The following is a 19,310-nucleotide window of genomic DNA, read 5'->3' as shown; positions in this document are numbered from 1 at the left end:
GCAACAATGCGAATAATACTTTACAACACACAACACATGTTGTTATATTAATATGTGGATCATATATTGAATATACCATTTATTATATGTAATGTATAGAAAACTGGTAAAACTGGCGGTAAAAACTAGAAATGAGAGAAATGGCAACAGTAAAGGTGAAATAGCTAAAAGCTTGCAGCCGTATACAAATTGTGAAGCTTTAACTTAAGGTTGATATACTTTCATATCTAGGATTAAGCAGTAGGTACGGTTTAGGTTGAGGTTGTAGACATGGGGAACGATGAGAGAATCTCATCAAGAATCAAGTCAAATGATGAGTGTGTGATGGAGGTTTTAGTGTTAACCTTTATCTAGTAATGGCCGCCTGCTAACAGATGTGGTGTCTCTAGTTTCCTGCACCGTCATGACGAGGCGTTCTCCACTGAGCCGCTGAAGAACACGGGGAAAGGAGCTCCGCTGGGCTTCTACCACGTCCAGAACGTAAGTGTACATCTATCCCCCCCCCCCCCCCCCTCAACAAACACACTAACACACACATACATGCACTAACAACCACACTCAACAAAGTTGCTTTTTGATAAAAAATAAAACGCCAATGTTGTCCTTTTGGGAGCAGATTTCGGTGGAGGTGACGGAGTCGTTCATCGAGTACATCAAGACCAAGCCCATCGTGTTCGAGGTGTTCGGTCACTACCAGCAGCATCCGCTGCACCTGCACGGCACGGAGCTTGTCAGGTATACCTGGGGGGGATTCTGCTGCTCCTTGAACCCTACTCACAACACCTCATCACCACAGTGATGATTTCATATCTTTGAAAGCATTGAGTTGAAGTGATGAGTGGACTGATCTGTTCCAGGTCTTCTGCCCCCTCCAGGAAGTACTACCCCATCCCAATGCCCCTGTCCAAGCCAGGTGAGGACCCAGCGCCCCTCGCCGCTCCTGTTTCCACCTGTTCTCTCATTTTGAGTTTTGTTCGCATGCTTCATCTTTTCCGCCCATCTTTTGTTTCTCTTTCACTTCCTGCTTCCGTGGGATTGGCTCTCCTCCTCGTCGCTCCCCCCCCCGTGATATGAACTCTGTATTATTTCAAACCCTGTGCACCAATACACACCTTCCACCCCGCCCCGCACACCACATGGTAGACCACGCGCGTAAGATCGAGCTAGTGCGCTACCTGGTGAGCGGCTACGTGAACGGCCAGGTGCTGGACGCGCTGTCGGAGCACGCTAACGCGCTAGCCTCCACCGCCGTGGCCAGCCTGGAGGACGGCGCCGACCAGCTCTCCCACTTCCCCTTCCTCCCCGTGCCGTGCGGCCCGGCGCTCACCGTGCACCACCGCCCCGGTGGGTACCGCGGCGGGCCTGGCGCCAGAGCTAGCGCTGACGGGCGGTTGTTGTAGCGCAGTAGCTCGTTGAGCTAGCCTCGCTCTAGTGCTGGGGCTTCAAGTTGTAGAAGTTGAAAAGGTGAAACGGAGAGACATAGATGGAGACAGAGAGAGGGAGGATATCAAACAGGTTGTGTACCTACGCAGACCTTTTTCTAAAGACTGACCCTACAACATTAACATCAATAGCTGGGTTTGGGTACGGTCAGGGTCTGGTTAAACACACCACATGACCACGGCTGTGTCAATGCCACAGCATGCTGGCTGGCCCAGAGGTTGAAGATAGCTGGTGCCCTCACCTGGCATTAATTCTACCACATTCATCTCGTGCAAATGATAAATAACACGGAATAATAAGTTGGCACTCGCCTTGCAATTCACATTTTATTGTCTGAATATCTGGTGAGCTGTGCAGGAACCCTCTCTTATCTTAAACATAAACCTGTCTCATGGTATGGCTCAGACTAACCCATTAAACAGCACGCAACGCAATATCATCGCCATAGCGATCAGCTCATGAAGCAAAGACAGAAAACGAAGGCTCTTGGTCCAGTGAGGCTGCTTCAGAACCCCGTGTGCCTCTCATTCACCCCCCGTTCTGCTGCTGAGGAGGAGGTGTACCAGGGCATGGCCTTAGTGCTGTGGGCCTCGCGGATACGGCTGGTGTACCCGGCCTTATGCTGGTGTACCCGGCCTTATGCTGGTGTACCCGGCCTTATGCTGGTGTACCGGGCCTTATGCTGGTGTACTGGGCCTTATGCTGGTGTACTGGGCCTTATGCTGGTGTACTGGGCCTTATGCTGGTGTACTGGGCCTCATGCTGGTGTACTGGGCCTCATGCTGGTGTACTGGGCCTCATGCTGGTGCACTGGGCCTTATGCTGGTGTACTGGGCCTTATGCTGGTGTACTGGGCCTTATGCTGGTGTACTGGGCCTTATGCTGGTGTACTGGGCCTCATGCTGGTGCACTGGGCCTCATGCTGGTGCACTGGGCCTCATGCTGGTGCACTGGGCCTTATGCTGGTGTACTGGGCCTTATGCTGGTGTACTGGGCCTTATGCTGGTGTACTGGGCCTTATGCTGGTGTACTGGGCCTTATGCTGGTGTACTGGGCCTTATGCTGGTGTACTGGGCCTTATGCTGGTGTACTGGGCCTTATGCTGGTGCACTGGGCCTTATGCTGGTGTACTGGGCCTCATGCTGGTGTACTGGGCCTCATGCTGGTGTACTGGGCCTCATGCTGGTGTACTGGGCCTCATGCTGGTGTACTGGGCCTCATGCTGGTGTACTGGGCCTCATGCTGGTGTACTGGGCCTTATGCTGGTGTACTGGGCCTTATGCTGGTGTACTGGGCCTCATGCTGGTGTACTGGGCCTCATGCTGGTGTACTGGGCCTCATGCTGGTGTACTGGGCCTTATGCTGGTGTACTGGGCCTCATGCTGGTGTACTGGGCCTCATGCTGGTGTACTGGGCCTTATGCTGGTGTACTGGGCCTTATGCTGGTGTACTGGGCCTTATGCTGGTGTACTGGGCCTTATGCTGGTGTACTGGGCCTCATGCTGGTGTACTGGGCCTCATGCTGGTGTACTGGGCCTTATGCTGGTGTACTGGGCCTTATGCTGGTGTACTGGGCCTCATGCTGGTGTACTGGGCCTTATGCTGGTGTACTGGGCCTTATGCTGGTGTACTGGGCCTCATGCTGGTGTACTGGGCCTCATGCTGGTGTACTGGGCCTTATGCTGGTGTACTGGGCCTCATGCTGGTGTACTGGGCCCGTACTGGGCAGCAGAACACACCATCACGGCCCTCTGGGAACAGCTGGGCAGAGTCTCTGTGCACCCCTTAATGTTCTGGATGTAGTGTGGGGTCACCCCTTCCCCGTGCCACTGAGTGCTGTCTTAGGTCTTAGAATGAGTCGATGTTGTGGTTGGTTTTAGAGATCCTTAGAGGAGACTCACCTTCATCTTATTTTCCAAACTTTATCGTACTTTTTACAAATGAAAATGTTAATCCCAAGGATTAACATTTTCCCCCGTTTCATCTACATATCCACCGAGTACATCATCCTTTCTGTGTAATTGTATGTCAGTACAGTACTGGTATTAAGCGGCTGATGTGGTTATAATGAGTCTGCTTGTGTCTCAGTGGCCGCAACTAAACTCAACACCATCACCAAGTCCAACCTGGGTCAGTGTGTGAGTCGCTACGACCTGCTGGTATGGTTCGAGATCAGCGAGCTGGAGCCCACCGGAGAGTACGTCACACACACACAAGCACATTCACACACACACAAGCACATTCACACACACAAATACACAAACACACACACACACACACACACACACACACACACACACACACACACACACACACACACACACACACACACACACACACACACACACACACACACACACACACACACACACACGTACACATTCACACACACTCGTACACAAACACATACACACACCCATACACACACACGTACACATTCACACATACACAAACACACACGCACATACACACACACACAAACACACACGCACATACACACACACACAAACACACACGCACATACACACACACGTACACATTCACACATACACAAACACACACACACACACACACACACACACACACACACACACACACACACACACACACACACACACACACACACACACACACGTACACATTCACACACACACACGTACACAAACACACACACACATACAGATACACATACACACACATACACACACCCATACACACACACGTACACATTCACACATACACAAACACACACGCACACACACACACACACGTACACATTCACCCGCACACAAACACATACAGATACACTAACATACACGCACATACACACACGTACACACACACGTACACATACAGATACACATGCACACACGTACACACACACGTACACATACATGCACACACTCATACAGATACACACGTACACACACACACGTACACATACATGCACACACGTACACACACACACGTACACATACATGCACACACACATACAGATACACATACACACACACACACATCCACACACCCACACGCAGTCAGATGGAGAGGGATGGTTCAGTTCCTGCTCTCAGGGTTTAATCCGTGTTCAGCGCTGAAACGTCTCTGAGGCCTCTCTTCTGCTCCCCAGGTACATCCCAGCTGTGGTGGACCACAGTGGGGGGCTTCCCTGCCACGGCACATACCTGCTGCACCAGGTACGCACACACACACACACACACACACACACACCCCTCCTCAGCTACCATTACGTCCCCAATGTGAGCGTCGAGCTTCAGCGCAAACACAAAGACTGCACACTCTGTGATACGCTCTCTGAAGATAGATGTTCTCCATCTCTCATCTCTGAGATCCAACACACAGCCTCTGTTTGTTGTCATCGTTATTGTTGTTGTTTATTGGTTCTAATGTTGTTCGTCGGGTGACATGTTGTTTATGGGACGACGTATTGTTTATCAGATGAAGTGTTGTTTATCAGATGACATGTTGTTTATCAGATGAAGTGTTGTTTATCAGATGACATGTTGTTTATCAGATGACATGTTGTTTATCAGATGAAGTGTTGTTTATCAGATGACATGTTGTTTATCAGATGACATGTTGTTTATCAGATGAAGTGTTGTTTATCAGATGACATGTTGTTTATCAGATGAAGTGTTGTTTATCAGATGAAGTGTTGTTGATCAGATGAAGTGTTGTTTATCAGATGAAGTGTTGTTTATCAGATGACATGTTGTTGATCAGATGAAATGTTGTTGATCAGATGAAGTGTTGTTTATCGTGTGACATTTTGTTTATCGGGGGCCATGTTGTTGACCTGCGTGTGGTTTATCGGCGGCCATGTTGTTGACCTGCGTGTTGTTTATCGGCGGCCATGTTGTTGACCTGCGTGTTGTTTATCGGCGGCCATGTTGTTTATCGGCGGCCATGTTGTTGACCTGCGTGTTGTTTATCGGCGGCCATGTTGTTGACCTGCGTGTTGTTTATCGGCGGCCATGTTGTTGACCTGCGTGTTGTTTATCGGCGGCCATGTTGTTTATCGGGGCCATGTTGTTGACCTGCGTGTTGTTTATCGGCGGCCATGTTGTTGACCTGCGTGTTGTTTATCGGGGGCCATGTTGTTGACCTGCGTGTTGTTTATCGGCGGCCATGTTGTTGACCTGCGTGTTGTTTATCGGGGGCCATGTTGTTGACCTGCGTGTTGTTTATCGGCGGCCATGTTGTTGACCTGCGTGTTGTTTATCGGCGGCCATGTTGTTGACCTGCGTGTTGTTTATCGGGGGCCATGCTGTTGACCTGCGTGTTGTTTATCGGCGGCCATGTTGTTGACCTGCGTGTTGTTTATCGGCGGCCATGTTGTTGACCTGCGTGTTGTTTATCGGGGGCCATGTTGTTGACCTGCGTGTTGTTTATCGGCGGCCATGTTGTTGACCTGCGTGTTGTTTATCGGCGGCCATGTTGTTGACCTGCGTGTTGTCGTCTCCCCCTCAGGGCATCCAGAGGAGGATCACGGTGACCCTGATCCACGAGAAGGGCAGCGAGCTGCACTGGAAGGACGTCCGCGAGCTGGTCGTGGGTGAGTGGCTCCGCGGCGTCCACACGTCCCCAAAGAGTCAACCCTTCAGTGTTATTCCAGTCGGTGTTTAGGACTGGCTGCTGCTGGCCCCAAGCAATGGGACCCCCATACGAGGGTGACCCCGCCCGGCATCGACCGGCCAATCACAAACATGAATGGCAATAACGTGGGTTTGGCGGCCGCGGTGTTTCGGTCTCTCAGTGTGGGACACTGCTCCAACCGTCATCCGCTCTTCTTCTACGACGTTATAAAGTTATAGTTTCAAACCCCACCAAGTGGCTTTTCATTCAGCTAGCGAGCTCATCGTATCTGACCCGCGTCTGTTGCCGTCGGCGACAGGTCGCATCCGGAGCAAGACGGAGGTGGACGACAGCGCGGCCGACGCAGTCCTGTCACTCAACATCATCTCCGCCAAGAGCATCAAGTCCTCACACAACTCCAACAGGTATGGGGGGGCGGGAGGGGGGCGAGGAGGGGGGAGGGGGGAGGAAGACTGACACCATTAGAAGATAAATGATCCGTTGAAGGAACGATCGCTCCATCTTTAAATGCTTACTGCCACGGGAATGTTTAGTTTCCTGAGCTGCTTTTGAAGAATAAAAATAAAATGTCCCAATGCAATGAATAGATGGACATGTGTACATGAAAGTTTGTATTTGTAGAGTGGATGGTCTGCATCTCTGAACACACCATCGCATGGCCATCGCCACTGATGTTAACGTCCTCTTCAGTTGCACCATTGTTCACTGTTTCTGCCTCTCTCTCTCTCTCTCTCTCTCTCTCTCTCTCTCTCTCGCTCTCTCTCTCCCTCTCTCTGTCTCTCTCTCTCTCTCTCTCTCTCTCTCTCGCTCTCTCTCTCTGTCTCTGCCTCTCTCTGTCTCTCTGTCTCTGCCTCTCTCTGTCTCTCTCTCTCTCTCTCTCTGCCTCTCTCTCTCTCTCTCTCTCTCTCTCTCTCTCTGTCTCTGTCTCTGTCTCTCTCTCTCTCTCTCTCCGTCTCTCTCTCTCTCTCTCTCTGTCTCTCTCTGTCTCTCTGTCTCTCTGTCTCTCTCTGTCTCGCTCTCTCTCTGTCTCTCTCTCTCTCTCTCTCTCTTTCTCTCTCCGTCTCTCTCTCTCTCTCTCTCTCTCTCTCTCTCTCTCTCTCTCTCTCTCTCTCTCTCTCTCTCTCTCTCTCTCTCTCGTGCGTTGTCGTCTCCCCATCTGCTGCTCATGGATTGTTGGTTTTGCTCAGGCTTTCTATTGATAAGGATATCGCTAGGTACCAACAGACGGACACAAAGCTCTTTTCATTGATCTTTATGTGTCACACGTCCTTCTCTAGACTTCTGCTGAGACGATTTGTCGATTAATCTTATTTGTGTTTTGTCACAAAATGAATCGATTCTATTTGTGGATAATCGAGTCAAGTCAAAGACAGATGTGTGACTTGACTTGGCTACAGCCTCATTACTCATCGGATCATCATCTGATACAAATTCAGATATTTGTGATGCGCAATTGCCATTGCTCGTCACTAAATGATTAATCGATTAATCAAATAAATCATCCATAGATTAATCGACAATGAGTATAATCGTCGGCTGCACCCCTAGACTAGAGCCCTATTATTATTTATGTACCATAATTACATTTATTGCACATACACTTTACTTTAGGATTGCCTTTAGACTCTAATATTATATAATAAATAGATTGAAAGTAACAACTTTCAGAGCCCAAATCAAGTCGTAACGGCAATCTTAAATGCAAAGTGTTCCCTTTAATTTGTGTGGTTGCATATTCTTTATCAAAACCATTTTGAATCCCAACCATTATTCATCCACGTCTACCCAATGAATTCATTAAAGTAGCCCTTCCCCCACAATCACTTGTTTACGCAGTGTGCAGCATAAGAGCCTCCATCTCGCTGTGGACAACAGTGCCCCCTGCTGCTCACCACAGGAACTGAACGCTGTTGTACACAATAGATGAATCTAATGCCAATCGCTAAACCTCAGTGAATTCCCTTCCTTTAGCTCTTCAAGCCTTTGGTTTTGTATTTATTCATCGTCCATCAATAGTTCAATAGTTAGTCCCCCGAGTCCTTTCTCATTATTTCCCCCCCCCCCTTGTGATGATCCCTCGGTGTACTCTGGTGATTGTAGTTCTGCTCTACTTGTAGTCCTGCTCCATGTTTGTAGTTCTTCTAGCCTGTCGCGGCTCTGAGCTAACTGTTCTGCTCGCTGCAGGACCTTCTACCGCTTCGAGGCGGTGTGGGACAGCTCTCTGCACAACTCCCTGCTCCTGAACCGGGTCACCCCCTACGGAGAGAAGATCTACATGACCCTGTCCGCCTACCTGGAGGTTGGTACCTCCCACCACTTCCCCCACACCCCGACAGGGGTGGTACGATCAGGTTTATAAAGGGAGGGAGAACAGCTCCTCACCTTGAGTTTAGCCTTCTGATGAGGAGGATGAGCACCACTAAGGGCTAATGGGTGAACCAGGCTAGCATGGGCTAATGGGTGAACCAGGCTAGCCTGGGCTAATGGGTGAACCAGGCTAGCCTGGGCTAATGGGTGACCAGGCTAGCCTGGGCTAATGGGTGAGCCAGGCTAGCCTGGGCTAATGGGTGAACCAGGCTAGCCTGGGCTAATGGGTGAGCCAGGCTAGCATGGGCTAATGGGTGAACCAGGCTAGCCTGGGCTAATGGGTGACCAGGCTAGCCTGGGCTAATGGGTGACCAGGCTAGCTGTAGCGACGTAGCTATAGGGCCATGGTTCCTTTGTCTGACCGTGATCCGTGTGTCTGAGCTGATCTTGGTGTGGTGATGGCGTGTTCCTTCCTGCCCGACAGCTGGACCACTGCATCCAGCCTGCCATCGTAACCAAAGACATCTGCATGGTGTTCTACTCCCGGGACGCCAAGATCTCCCCCCCACGGTCCCTCAGGAACCTCTTCGGGAGCGGCTACTCCAAGACCCCCGACTGGTAGGGGCCCCGGCGGACATCTTGTTACACCACCACCAACACAACAACAAGATTAAGACACAAATTAAAAGCACTTTTTATTATTAATTCATTCTTGATATAGACCTGAACCTTAAGTACAACAAGATCTGAATTCCAACTCGGAAATCAGAACTTGAAGGCTTTTTCGTTTTGTTACCACAGCAACCGAGTGACGGGCATCTACGAGCTCAGCTTGTGCAAGATGTCCGACACAGGAAGCCCAGGTGAGTCCAGGAGGGGGGCACCTTTGGAAGACTTTAAAGGATTACATTACTTTAGTGCATTCCAGCTCTGTGTCCATTCCTTAGTTGCTAGTCGGTTATTTTAATAGCGCTAATTAAAATAAATCAGTTTTAAATCAGTTTTATTCTAATGTATAATGTACAGGGTGTTTGTGATCGGGGATCACTCTTTGTAAAGTATCAACTATCGATAGTAACGTATAGAATTAGTAATGCGTCGGCCAAAAGACCCAGAATGTCAGCCCCCGTGGTCCAGGCGGTGTTGAACCTCCCCCCCCCACCCCCCCGCCCCCCCGCCCCCCCCAGGCATGCAGCGCCGGCGGAGGAAGGTGCTGGACACCTCGGTGGCCTACGTCCGCGGGGAGGAGAACCTGGCGGGCTGGAGGCCCCGGGGGGACAGCCTGATCCTGGAGCACCAGTGGGAGCTGGAGAAGATGGAGCAGCTCCACGAGGTGGGTCCGGGGGTCAAAGGTCACACGCAGGACGGACGGGATCAGTCTGTCCTGTGTGTGACCTTTGACCCCCGCCGCAGGGGTCAAAGGTCACACACAGGACGGACTGATCTAGTCTGATCGGTCACACACACATGATGGATTCAATGTCGGGGTCTTCTGTCAGCCTACCGACTGTAGAGGGCTGACCCCGTGTCTCCCTCGCCTCCACCCAGGTGGAGAAGACGCGCCACCTGCTGCTGCTGAGGGACAAGCTGGGCGAGGTGCCCCCCACCTCCACCTCCACCACCACCACCTCCACCCACAAGTCCCTGAGCGAGTCCCTGTCCCCCAGCATGAGCTCGGGCACTCTCTCCAACTCCACCTCCATCTCCTCGCAGATCTCCTGCACCACCTTCGAGAGCGCCGTCACGCCCAGCGAGAGCAGCGGCTACGACTCGGCCGACATCGAGAGTCTGGTGGACCGCGAGAAGGAGCTGGCCACCAAGGTGAGACCGGGGGGGGACGGGGGGGGACGGGGGGGTAGGACGGGCGGAGGGTCTACGTCAGGTGGGTCGGTTTGACGTGGTCACGGCGAGGCAGACCTGACTGACGTAGCGTTCAGAACCTTAAAGTCCCCGGCCCCCAAATCCCAGCTCTCCCAGTAAAGGTATTCGTTAACAACATGAACTCTGAACTCTGCCCAGGGACGGTAGGTACTCTGTTGATCCCAGACCAGAGATGAGGGAGTGTTCAGTGCTACGTAGTTAGCCCAGGATGTAACGCTTCAGTTAAACTCAGTTTCCATTTCGACATCATCACGGTGAAGAAACTGAGTTCCTTTGACCGACGGTGAGAAAGGCAGTTCAACCATGATGTTCACATTAGGGCGATGCTGTTTCGCCAGCAGCGTGTGGACACTTCCTCCTTCTCCCGCCAAACTGGTCGGTCGACATGTCAACAGACAGAAGCGCTCTGTGCTGTTGGCCAACCTCCGCCTGTTTCCCGTTCTGCCCGGTAACACCGCCCTGTGTCTCTGTCCTCCGCAGTGCTTACGTCTGCTGACCCACAGCTTCAACAACGAGTACAGCCAGCTCTGCAACAGCATCAGCGACTGCAAGGTGAGCCGAACGCCGAGCGGCGGGGCCGTGGCGCCGTGGCCGTGGCGCCGTGGCCGTGGCGCCGTGGCGCCGGGCCGTGGCGCCGGGCCCGTGTCTCCGGGCCGTGCGTCTCCTCTCACGCAGCGGCGCTTTAACTCACCGTGTCTCCGCTCTGCTCCCCGTTTGTCCTCCAGCTGTCGGACATCTCGCCCATGGGTCGCGACCCCTCTGTGACCAGCTTCAGCAGCGCCACCCTCACCCCCTCCTCCACCTGCCCCTCCCTCTCCGACTCCCGCTGCGGCTCCATGGGCCAGAAGTAAGACCCCGGACCCCCCCCTCCTTCAGGAAGCCTCCTCACCCCCCTTGTGTCTGTTTAGTCAGCGTTATTGTACCTCTACACTTATTTACAATTCATCTCCTTACTCTCCCTGAAACGATCTCACTAGGCAAACTGACAGGGTACAAGAAAGATTAAATGTCTCTTTTTCTTTTCTAATTTTTTTTTTTTATATACGTATATAAGGAATGAAAGATTTAAAAAAACCTCCACCATGAATCCCTGAAGGCTCCATCCTTGTGTCTCACCACCTGTGTGTATGTCTGTGTCTGTGTGTGTATATGCGTGTGTGTGCGGTCGTGTGTGTGTGTGTGTGTGTGTGTGTGTGTGCGTGCGTGTGTGTATGTATATGTGTGTGTGTGTGTGTGTGTGTGTGTCTCCCCCCAGGACCCCGGAGAACGGCTCCCGGGCCTGCAGCCCGTCCTGCTCTGACTACGAGTCGTTCCCCGCGGTGCCCAGCCTGGAGGCCTCCTTCCTCGCCCGCGCCGGCAAGAACGAGTTCCTCAACCTGGTCCCCGACATCGAGGAGATGAGGCCAGGGTGAGACCGCCGTCCCGTCCCCCTGCAGCCCGAGGGCTGGTTAGGGGCCCACGTTCACGCAACGCAGGGGGTCAAGTACCCTCCTTGCGTCCACCTCAAGGGCCGGACGTGCGCCTCCCAAAAATGTTAACCTTCCGTCGAGGCGACGCAGCAGCGACGGCTGTGATTGGTCCGCTCGCTAAAACCCGACGCAGAGCCGTAAAGGTTCAGGGCTGCGTCGAAGCGTCTGCGCGGCCGTTAGGGAGAGCCTTAAAGGGTTAGGGGGAGCCTTAAAGGGTTAGGGGGAGCCTTAAAGGGTTAGGGAGAGCCTTAAAGGGTTAGGGGGAGCCTTAAAGGGTTAGGGGGAGCCTTAAAGGGTTAGGGAGAGCCTTAAAGGGTTAGGGGGAGCCTTAAAGGGTTAGGGGGAGCCTTAAAGGGTTAGGGAGAGCCTTAAAGGGTTAGGGAGAGCCTTAAAGGGTTAGGGAGAGCCTTAAAGGGTTAGGGGGAGCCTTAAAGGGTTAGGGGGAGCCTTAAAGGGTCAGGGGGAGCCTTAAAGGGTTAGGGAGAGCCTTAAAGGGTTAGGGGGAGCCTTAAAGGGTTAGGGGGAGCCTTAAAGGGTCAGGGGGAGCCTTAAAGGGTTAGGGGGAGCCTTAAAGGGTTAGGGGGAGCCTTAAAGGGTTAGGGAGAGCCTTAAAGGGTTAGGGAGAGCCTTAAAGGGTCAGGGAGAGCCTTAAAGGGTTAGGGGGAGCCTTAAAGGGTCAGGGAGGGCCTTAAAGGGTTAGGGGGAGCCTTAAAGGGTTAGGGAGAGCCTTAAAGGGTCAGGGGGAGCCTTAAAGGGTCAGGGGGAGCCTTAAAGGGTTAGGGAGAGCCTTAAAGGGTTAGGGAGAGCCTTAAAGGGTCAGGGGGAGCCTTAAAGGGTCAGGGGGAGCCTTAAAGGGTTAGGGAGAGCCTTAAAGGGTCAGGGAGAGCCTTAAAGGGTCAGGGGGAGCCTTAAAGGGTTAGGGAGAGCCTTAAAGGGTTAGGGAGAGCCTTAAAGGGTTAGGGGGAGCATTAAAGGGTTAGGAAGAGCCTTAAAGGGTCAGGGAGAGCCTTAAAGGGTCAGGGGGAGCCTTAAAGGGTCAGGGGGAGCCTTAAAGGGTTAGGGGGAGCCTTAAAGGGTCAGGGGGAGCCTTAAAGGGTCAGGGGGAGCCTTAAAGGGTCAGGGGGAGCCTTAAAGGGTTAGGGAGAGCCTTAAAGGGTCAGGGGGAGCCTTAAAGGGTCAGGGGGAGCCTTAAAGGGTCAGGGGGAGCCTTAAAGGGTTAGGGAGAGCCTTAAAGGGTCAGGGGGAGCCTTAAAGGGTTAGGGGGAGCCTTAAAGGGTCAGGGGGAGCCTTAAAGGGTTAGGGGGAGCCTTAAAGGGTCAGGGGGAGCCTTAAAGGGTCAGGGAGGGCCTTAAAGGGTTAGGGGGAGCCTTAAAGGGTTAGGGAGAGCCTTAAAGGGTCAGGGGGAGCCTTAAAGGGTCAGGGAGAGCCTTAAAGGGTCAGGGGGAGCCTTAAAGGGTCAGGGGGAGCCTTAAAGGGTTAGGGGGAGCCTTAAAGGGTTAGGGAGAGCCTTAAAGGGTCAGGGGGAGCCTTAAAGGGTTAGGGGGAGCCTTAAAGGGTCAGGGAGGGCCTTAAAGGGTCAGGGAGAGCCTTAAAGGGTTAGGGGGAGCCTTAAAGGGTTAGGGAGAGCCTTAAAGGGTCAGGGAGAGCCTTAAAGGGTTAGGGGGAGCCTTAAAGGGTTAGGGGGAGCCTTAAAGGGTCAGGGAGAGCCTTAAAGGGTTAGGGGGAGCCTTAAAGGGTCAGGGAGGGCCTTAAAGGGTCAGGGAGGGCCTTAAAGGGGTGGGACGCGGTGCGGACTGCACCACAAACACCTGCTGACCGAGTCAACAGCAGCCCTGACCGACCTCCACCCGTCTCATCCGTCAGGTCGGTGGTGTCCAAGAAGGGCACGCTGAGCTTCATGGAGCCGCGCTCCAACTCGTGGGTGAAGCACTTCGTGGTGGTGCGCCGGCCCTACGTCTTCATCTACAACAGCGACAAGGACCCCGTGGAGCGGGGGGTCCTCAACCTGTCCACCGCCCAGGTGGAGTACAGCGAGGACCAGCAGGCCATGCTCAAGGTAGGGGCCCGCTCTCTCTCTCTCTGTCTCTGTCTCTGTCTCTGTCTCTGTCTCTGTCTCTGTCTCTGTCTCTCTCTCTGTCTCTCTCTCTCTCTGTCTCTCTCTCTCTCTCTCTGTCTCTGTCTCTGTCTCTGTCTCTGTCTCTGTCTCTCTCTCTCTGTCTCTCTCTCTCTCTCTCTCTCTCTGTCTCTGTCTCTCTCTCTCTCTCTCTCTCTCTCTCTCTCTCTCTCTCTCTCTCTCTCTCTGTCTCTCTCTCTCTCTCTCTCTCTCTCTGTCTCTGTCTATCTGTCTTTGTCTCTCCCACTCTGTCTCTCTCTGTCTCTCTCTCTGTCTCTGTCTCTGTCTCTATCTCTCTCTGTGTCTCTGTCTCTCTCTCTCTCTCTCTCTCTCTCTCTCTCTCTCTCTCTCTCTCTCTCTCTCTGTCTCTCTGTCTCTCTCTCTCTGTCTCTGTCTCTGTCTCTCTCTGTCTCTGTCTCTCTGTCTTCTCTGTGTGTCTCTCTCTCTCCCTCTCCACTTTTGTGCATCCATTTATGAATTATAACTCTACATATAATCTTGATAGCCACCCAGCTGGGCTCATCCCCCCTGTGGAGCCTCAGACAGTGACAGTGTGTGTGTGTTGGGCTCATCCCCCCTGTGGAGCCTCAGACAGCGACAGTGTGTGTGTGTTGGGCTCATCCCCCCTGTGGAGCCTCAGACAGTGACAGTGTGTGTGTTTTGGGCTCATACCCCCTGTGGAGCCTCAGACAGTGACAGTGTGTGTGTGTTGGGCTCCCCAGACCCCCAACACGTTCGCTGTCTGCACCAAGCACAGAGGCATCCTCCTGCAGGCCAGCAACGACAAGGACATGAACGACTGGCTGTACGCCTTCAACCCCCTGCTGGCCGGGACGATAAGGTACCAGCTAGGCTTTAGCACCGCTAGCCGGGACGATAAGGTACCAGCTAGGCTTTAGCACTGCTAGCCGGGACGATAAGGTACCAGCTAGGCTTTAGCACCGCTAGCCGGGACGATAAGGTACAAGCTAGGCTTTAGCACCGCTGGCCGGGACGATAAGGTACCAGCCAGGCTTTAGCACCGCTAGCCGGGACGATAAGGTACGAGCTAGGCTTTAGCACCGCTGGCCGGGACGATAAGGTACAAGCTAGGCTTTAGCACCGCTAGCCGGGACGATAAGGTACCAGCTAGGCTTTAGCACCACTAGTGGGGACGATAAGGTACAAGCTAGGCTTTAGCACCGCTAGCCGGGACGATAAGGTACAAGCTAGGCTTTAGCACCGCTAGCGGGGACGATAAGGTACCAGCTAGGCTTTAGCACCGCTAGCCGGGACGATAAGGTACCAGCTAGGCTTTAGCACCGCTAGCCGGGACGATAAGGTACAAGCTAGGCTTTAGCACCGCTAGCGGGGACGATAAGGTACCAGCTAGGCTTTAGCACCACTAGCCGGGACGATACGGTACCAGCTAGGCTTTAGCACCGCTAGCCGGGACGATAAGGTACCAGCTAGGCTTTAGCACCGCTAGCCGGGCGGATAAGGTACCAGCTAGGCTTTAGCACTGCTAGCGGGGACGATAATGTACAAGCTAGGCTTTAGCACCGCTAGCCGGGACGATAAGGTACAAGCTAGGCTTTAGCACCGCTAGCCGGGACGATAAGGTACCAGCTAGGCTTTAGCACTGCTAGCTTGGACGATAAGGTATGAGCTAGGCTTTAGCACCACTAGCCGGGACGATAAGGTACAAGCTAGGCTTTAGCACTGCTAGCGGGGACGATAAGGTACCAGCTAGGCTTTAGCTCTGCTAGCTTGGACGATAAGGTACAAGCTAGGCTTTAGCACTGCTAGCGGGGACGATAAGATACCAGCTAGGCTTTAGCACTGCTAGCGGGGACGATAAGATACCAGCTAGGCTTTAGCACCGCTAGTGGGGACGATAAGGTACCAGCTAGGCTTTAGCACCGCTAGCGGGGATGATAAGGTACCAGCTAGGCTTTAGCTTCGCTAGCCGGGAACATAAGGTATCAGCTAGGCTTTAGCACCGCTAGCAGGAACAACAAGGTACGAGCTAGGCTTTAGCACTGCTAGCAGGACCAGTAAGCTACACGCGCTAGGCTTCATCTATCCTCTATAAAGTCTCTAAAGAGTCTCCACTAAAGTATGAACATTATACACATTTTTAGAGTCTGCGGCTACTTGAACATAACCAAACGCTGCGCTCCCATAGGTCCAAGCTGGCGAGGAGGCGTGGCCCGCTGGTGAAGAAGTGAGGAGCGGCGTCGGCGTGGGGGCTCAAGGCCCCCCCCCCCAGCCACCCCCCCCCCCCTGAACCAAGTGTTAACACTTATTAACCATTGTGATTCTTGACGGTTTCCTCTCGTATGTAGACCCCGTGGCTTCAGTCTCCTCTTATCAAGTACCTGGGCGACCGGTCCTTCCTCTCCCGCTCCTCTTCCTCTCTGTTCCCTCTCCCTCCCCCCCTCCCTCCCTGGGTTTTTTTTGTGTTTCATTGACAAAGTTGTGGTCTATTTTCGGGCTTCTCCGCTGTCATCCCTAAGCCCCGCCCCCTCCTTTGACTACTAGTAGCATGTTGTAATAGTCCACTTGTGTGTGCACGATTTCTCCAGCAACAGCCCCCCCCCTCTGGCCACTTTTATTTCCCAGTCGAATAACCGTCTGTAAAGATCGTCTATCTCTATCAGTGTTACCTGTCTATCAAAAAGAGTTTTATTTTTTTGATTCTTATTTCGTGCCCGCCTTGTCCCCTGCAGCGGTCCTCAGGAGAAGACCAGATTTTTTGCTTATTCGCAACAACAACAAAAGAACCTTAATGTAACATAGAATTATAACCGAATTATGAAGGAAAAAAACCCGATACTTCATGCTCCAAGGGCAGATGCGGTTTTTACGCCCTCCTATGGGAGGCAAAGCTGGCTAAAGAACTAATGCTGCTAGGGATTCATTGAGGCTTCTCACGCCAGCCGTGGGACCGCGCATTAAGACGCCAACATTTTCTTAAGTAGAAGTTAGCTCCACCCTCCCCGAGTCTTCTCCGCCTTTAGATAAGCGATAAGCAAACAGAAAAAGAGAATCAGTTAAGGATCCTTTAACGGCCAACACGGCCTCAAGGCTGTGTTGTCTTTTTTTAACTGACACCTGTAGTCCTGTACATACACCAGTCCACAGTAGTGCCGTGACTTCAGTTATTTTCAAAGCGATCATGCTTAGGCTTGTGTGTGTTTTTCATTTGTTTCAATCTAAATACACGCTAAGCAAAGGGATAAGCAAGGGCAACAGAGGGTCCTCGACATCACTACTGTAAAAAAGATTCAACATTCGATAGCTGTCAAGCGACAGCAGATTCTATAAGTCCCCGGTATGGCGTCTGCTGCCCGGCTCAGAGCAGACAAGAGCAGCAGAATGTCAAGTCACCAAAAGAGGTGTTTTCTTTGTAACGAGGCCAGGAGTTAAGCAACAGCGTTTATACATAAACCTCCTCCGCCACATACCTCTAAGAGCAGGATCGGCCGTTTGCACATTTCCTAGCACAACACTTAAACGTGCAAAGCTCGGAAAATCTGATCTTTTGCATCCCGTTTTTTTTTTTTTTTTGGTGTGTATTTTTGTTATTTTCTGATCATTGATGTGACAGACAGAACGAGTGAAGCGACGATAGCGAGAACCAAGGGAACGGGGGGGGGGCCTGGATGAAGGTCCAGCCACATCGTCATGACAACGTGAACGCTGTGAGGTTATGGGCTGTATCGTGGGCTCATACGGTTTCAGGGCACTGTGTCGGTTCGATTACGAGTTGCTTGCTAGGTTGTGGATTTGTGCATCGAAGGATTTACAGAACGTTTAACTTTTTTGCATTGTTGAGGCTCGATATTCTAACCTGGCTGAATCTTATCTGGTTGATATAGTTTTTCTAATGGATTGTTTTTTGCTTTCGTTATTATTAAACATCTTTATTCATTTTGTATGAATAGGGGTACTCCGCAGAATAATTTGATGGGGAAACTTGAGGGGGCATTTGTTTCTGAAGGTATATCACTGTTTGATCTTGATTTGCACATTAACACACACAGTAATCAATGTGTACGATCAACCGATTGGACATATTCTGTTCAGGATCAATACTATGCAGCGCTTCTTCAGAACAAAACCTTTATGAAGTAACGCTGACTAGAGAACACACACTGACTAAGCTAGCGTTCTTGGTCGGTCTTTTCTGAACGATGCTTCAGGCTTTAAGAAAGAAGTTGTATCAAAGGGACTCGAACGCTCTTCATTCTCCCTGATTGTCTATGAAAACATTTGCTCTGTACGTCTACGATCATTGGTGCACATCATCTTTGGTCCTTAGTGACCCATGTCCCTGTCTCTTCCTATGTACTGCAGCGTGAACGGTAACAGTATGGGCATGAGGCGCCACTGGCCAGCCAACCAGAAGTGGTGCCCTGCTTTTAAAGGGAAAAGTTCAGTTTAGGCCATGGGAAGAGAGGCAGAGACACTCTGTTCTGACCCAGGGCACTCCCAGCGAGCTCGGAGAGTTGTACAATAGAATGGCTGCTTGATGGAGTCGCACGCAGCTCGACGTCAGCGGATTGGTTCTCCAGAGAGATGAGGAGCAGGCTGGGAGGAGTAGGCACGCAGGTCAACCAGCCTGCCAGTCAGCCAACCTCAAGGCCTCCCTACCGGCTGGGGGGGGGTTTATGGAACGATCATATACAATATTAGAAATGTTATCGATAGATTATGGGCCGACTTCTATGCACTGATCAAGTAAAGGGGTGGAGTTTTCTACATTCCATTATGAATATCTGTCAGAGCAAACGTTTTCAATTCAGCTACTAACCAGTTGAGGTGGTGTTTATTTTTGGATTGTGGTATTTATTTTTTGTTGCAATGTACATATTAGTTTGCAGCTCTTTGCACATATTAATAAATTAAGAAATACGGTATGGGTTAACGGATCAATGAAGGTCGTGTGCGATTCAGTTGTTCTACTCAGAAGAAACCAAACGGTGATGGTGGCCTCTTCGGTCTGACCTGAGAGAGATGAATGTAGTGTGTGTGTGTGTGTGTGTGTGTGTGTGTGTGTGTGTGTGTGTGTGTGTGTGTGTGTGTGTGTGTGTGTGTGTGTGTGTGTGTGTGTGTGTGTGTGTGTGTGTGTGTGTGTGTGTGTGTGTTTCATTGCTGAGAAAAGAAGCACTGAATTATCTCGATGTGGGTTACATCAGTTTGAGCGTCATTTTTTTTTTTAAGTAGAAAATGGTTTGAATTTTTCTTTTTTATGCGATTTGTTTTTAACTCATTAAACAGTTAGTCTTGCCGCTTTTATCGTAACAAATCCAGTATGGAATGCTTTTTGACTTACTATGATTTATCTTCTAATATCAGGGAGTACAACACATGGTAGCGATTGCTACTTCACCCAGAACGACATTATGCTATTCTACACATCCTCCTCCTCCTCCTGCTCCTCCTCCTCCTCCTCACTTCAGCCATTTTCCCACGATGCCTTCAAATAAAGAAAG

General features: G+C 51.5%; 1 protein-coding gene across 10 annotated transcripts in view; it reads left to right on the top strand.

The window, feature by feature from the left end:
• Positions 1-16,076, top strand: part of kif1b (kinesin family member 1B) — a 74,395-nt gene extending 58,319 nt beyond the window's left edge. For 4 of the 10 annotated variants that reach the window (XM_056600107.1, XM_056600090.1, XM_056600073.1 and 1 more), the window contains 18 exons: positions 390-480; positions 617-735; positions 858-913; positions 3,532-3,640; positions 4,574-4,640; positions 5,935-6,019; positions 6,359-6,464; positions 8,245-8,359; positions 8,852-8,985; positions 9,169-9,230; positions 9,555-9,700; positions 9,916-10,188; positions 10,729-10,800; positions 10,974-11,095; positions 11,504-11,656; positions 13,581-13,773; positions 14,553-14,671; positions 15,998-16,075. In XM_056600107.1, coding sequence (XP_056456082.1) covers positions 390-480; positions 617-735; positions 858-913; positions 3,532-3,640; positions 4,574-4,640; positions 5,935-6,019; positions 6,359-6,464; positions 8,245-8,359; positions 8,852-8,985; positions 9,169-9,230; positions 9,555-9,700; positions 9,916-10,188; positions 10,729-10,800; positions 10,974-11,095; positions 11,504-11,656; positions 13,581-13,773; positions 14,553-14,671; positions 15,998-16,040 — 2,065 coding nt within the window. In that variant the 3' untranslated portion in view covers positions 16,041-16,075. Of the gene's footprint in view, positions 1-389; positions 481-616; positions 736-857; positions 914-3,531; positions 3,641-4,573; positions 4,641-5,934; positions 6,020-6,358; positions 6,465-8,244; positions 8,360-8,851; positions 8,986-9,168; positions 9,231-9,554; positions 9,701-9,915; positions 10,189-10,728; positions 10,801-10,973; positions 11,096-11,503; positions 11,657-13,580; positions 13,774-14,552; positions 14,778-15,997 lie in introns of those variants that run through there. The other 6 variants (XM_056600063.1, XM_056600099.1, XM_056600046.1 and 3 more) reach the window with 5 other exon arrangements.
• The last annotated feature ends 3,234 nt before the right edge of the window (positions 16,077-19,310 follow it).

The sequence above is a fragment of the Gadus chalcogrammus genome, chromosome 1 (genome assembly GCF_026213295.1).
Source record: "Gadus chalcogrammus isolate NIFS_2021 chromosome 1, NIFS_Gcha_1.0, whole genome shotgun sequence".
Taxonomy (NCBI): domain Eukaryota; kingdom Metazoa; phylum Chordata; class Actinopteri; order Gadiformes; family Gadidae; genus Gadus; species Gadus chalcogrammus.
This window is presented reverse-complemented; position numbering and strand designations above follow the sequence as displayed.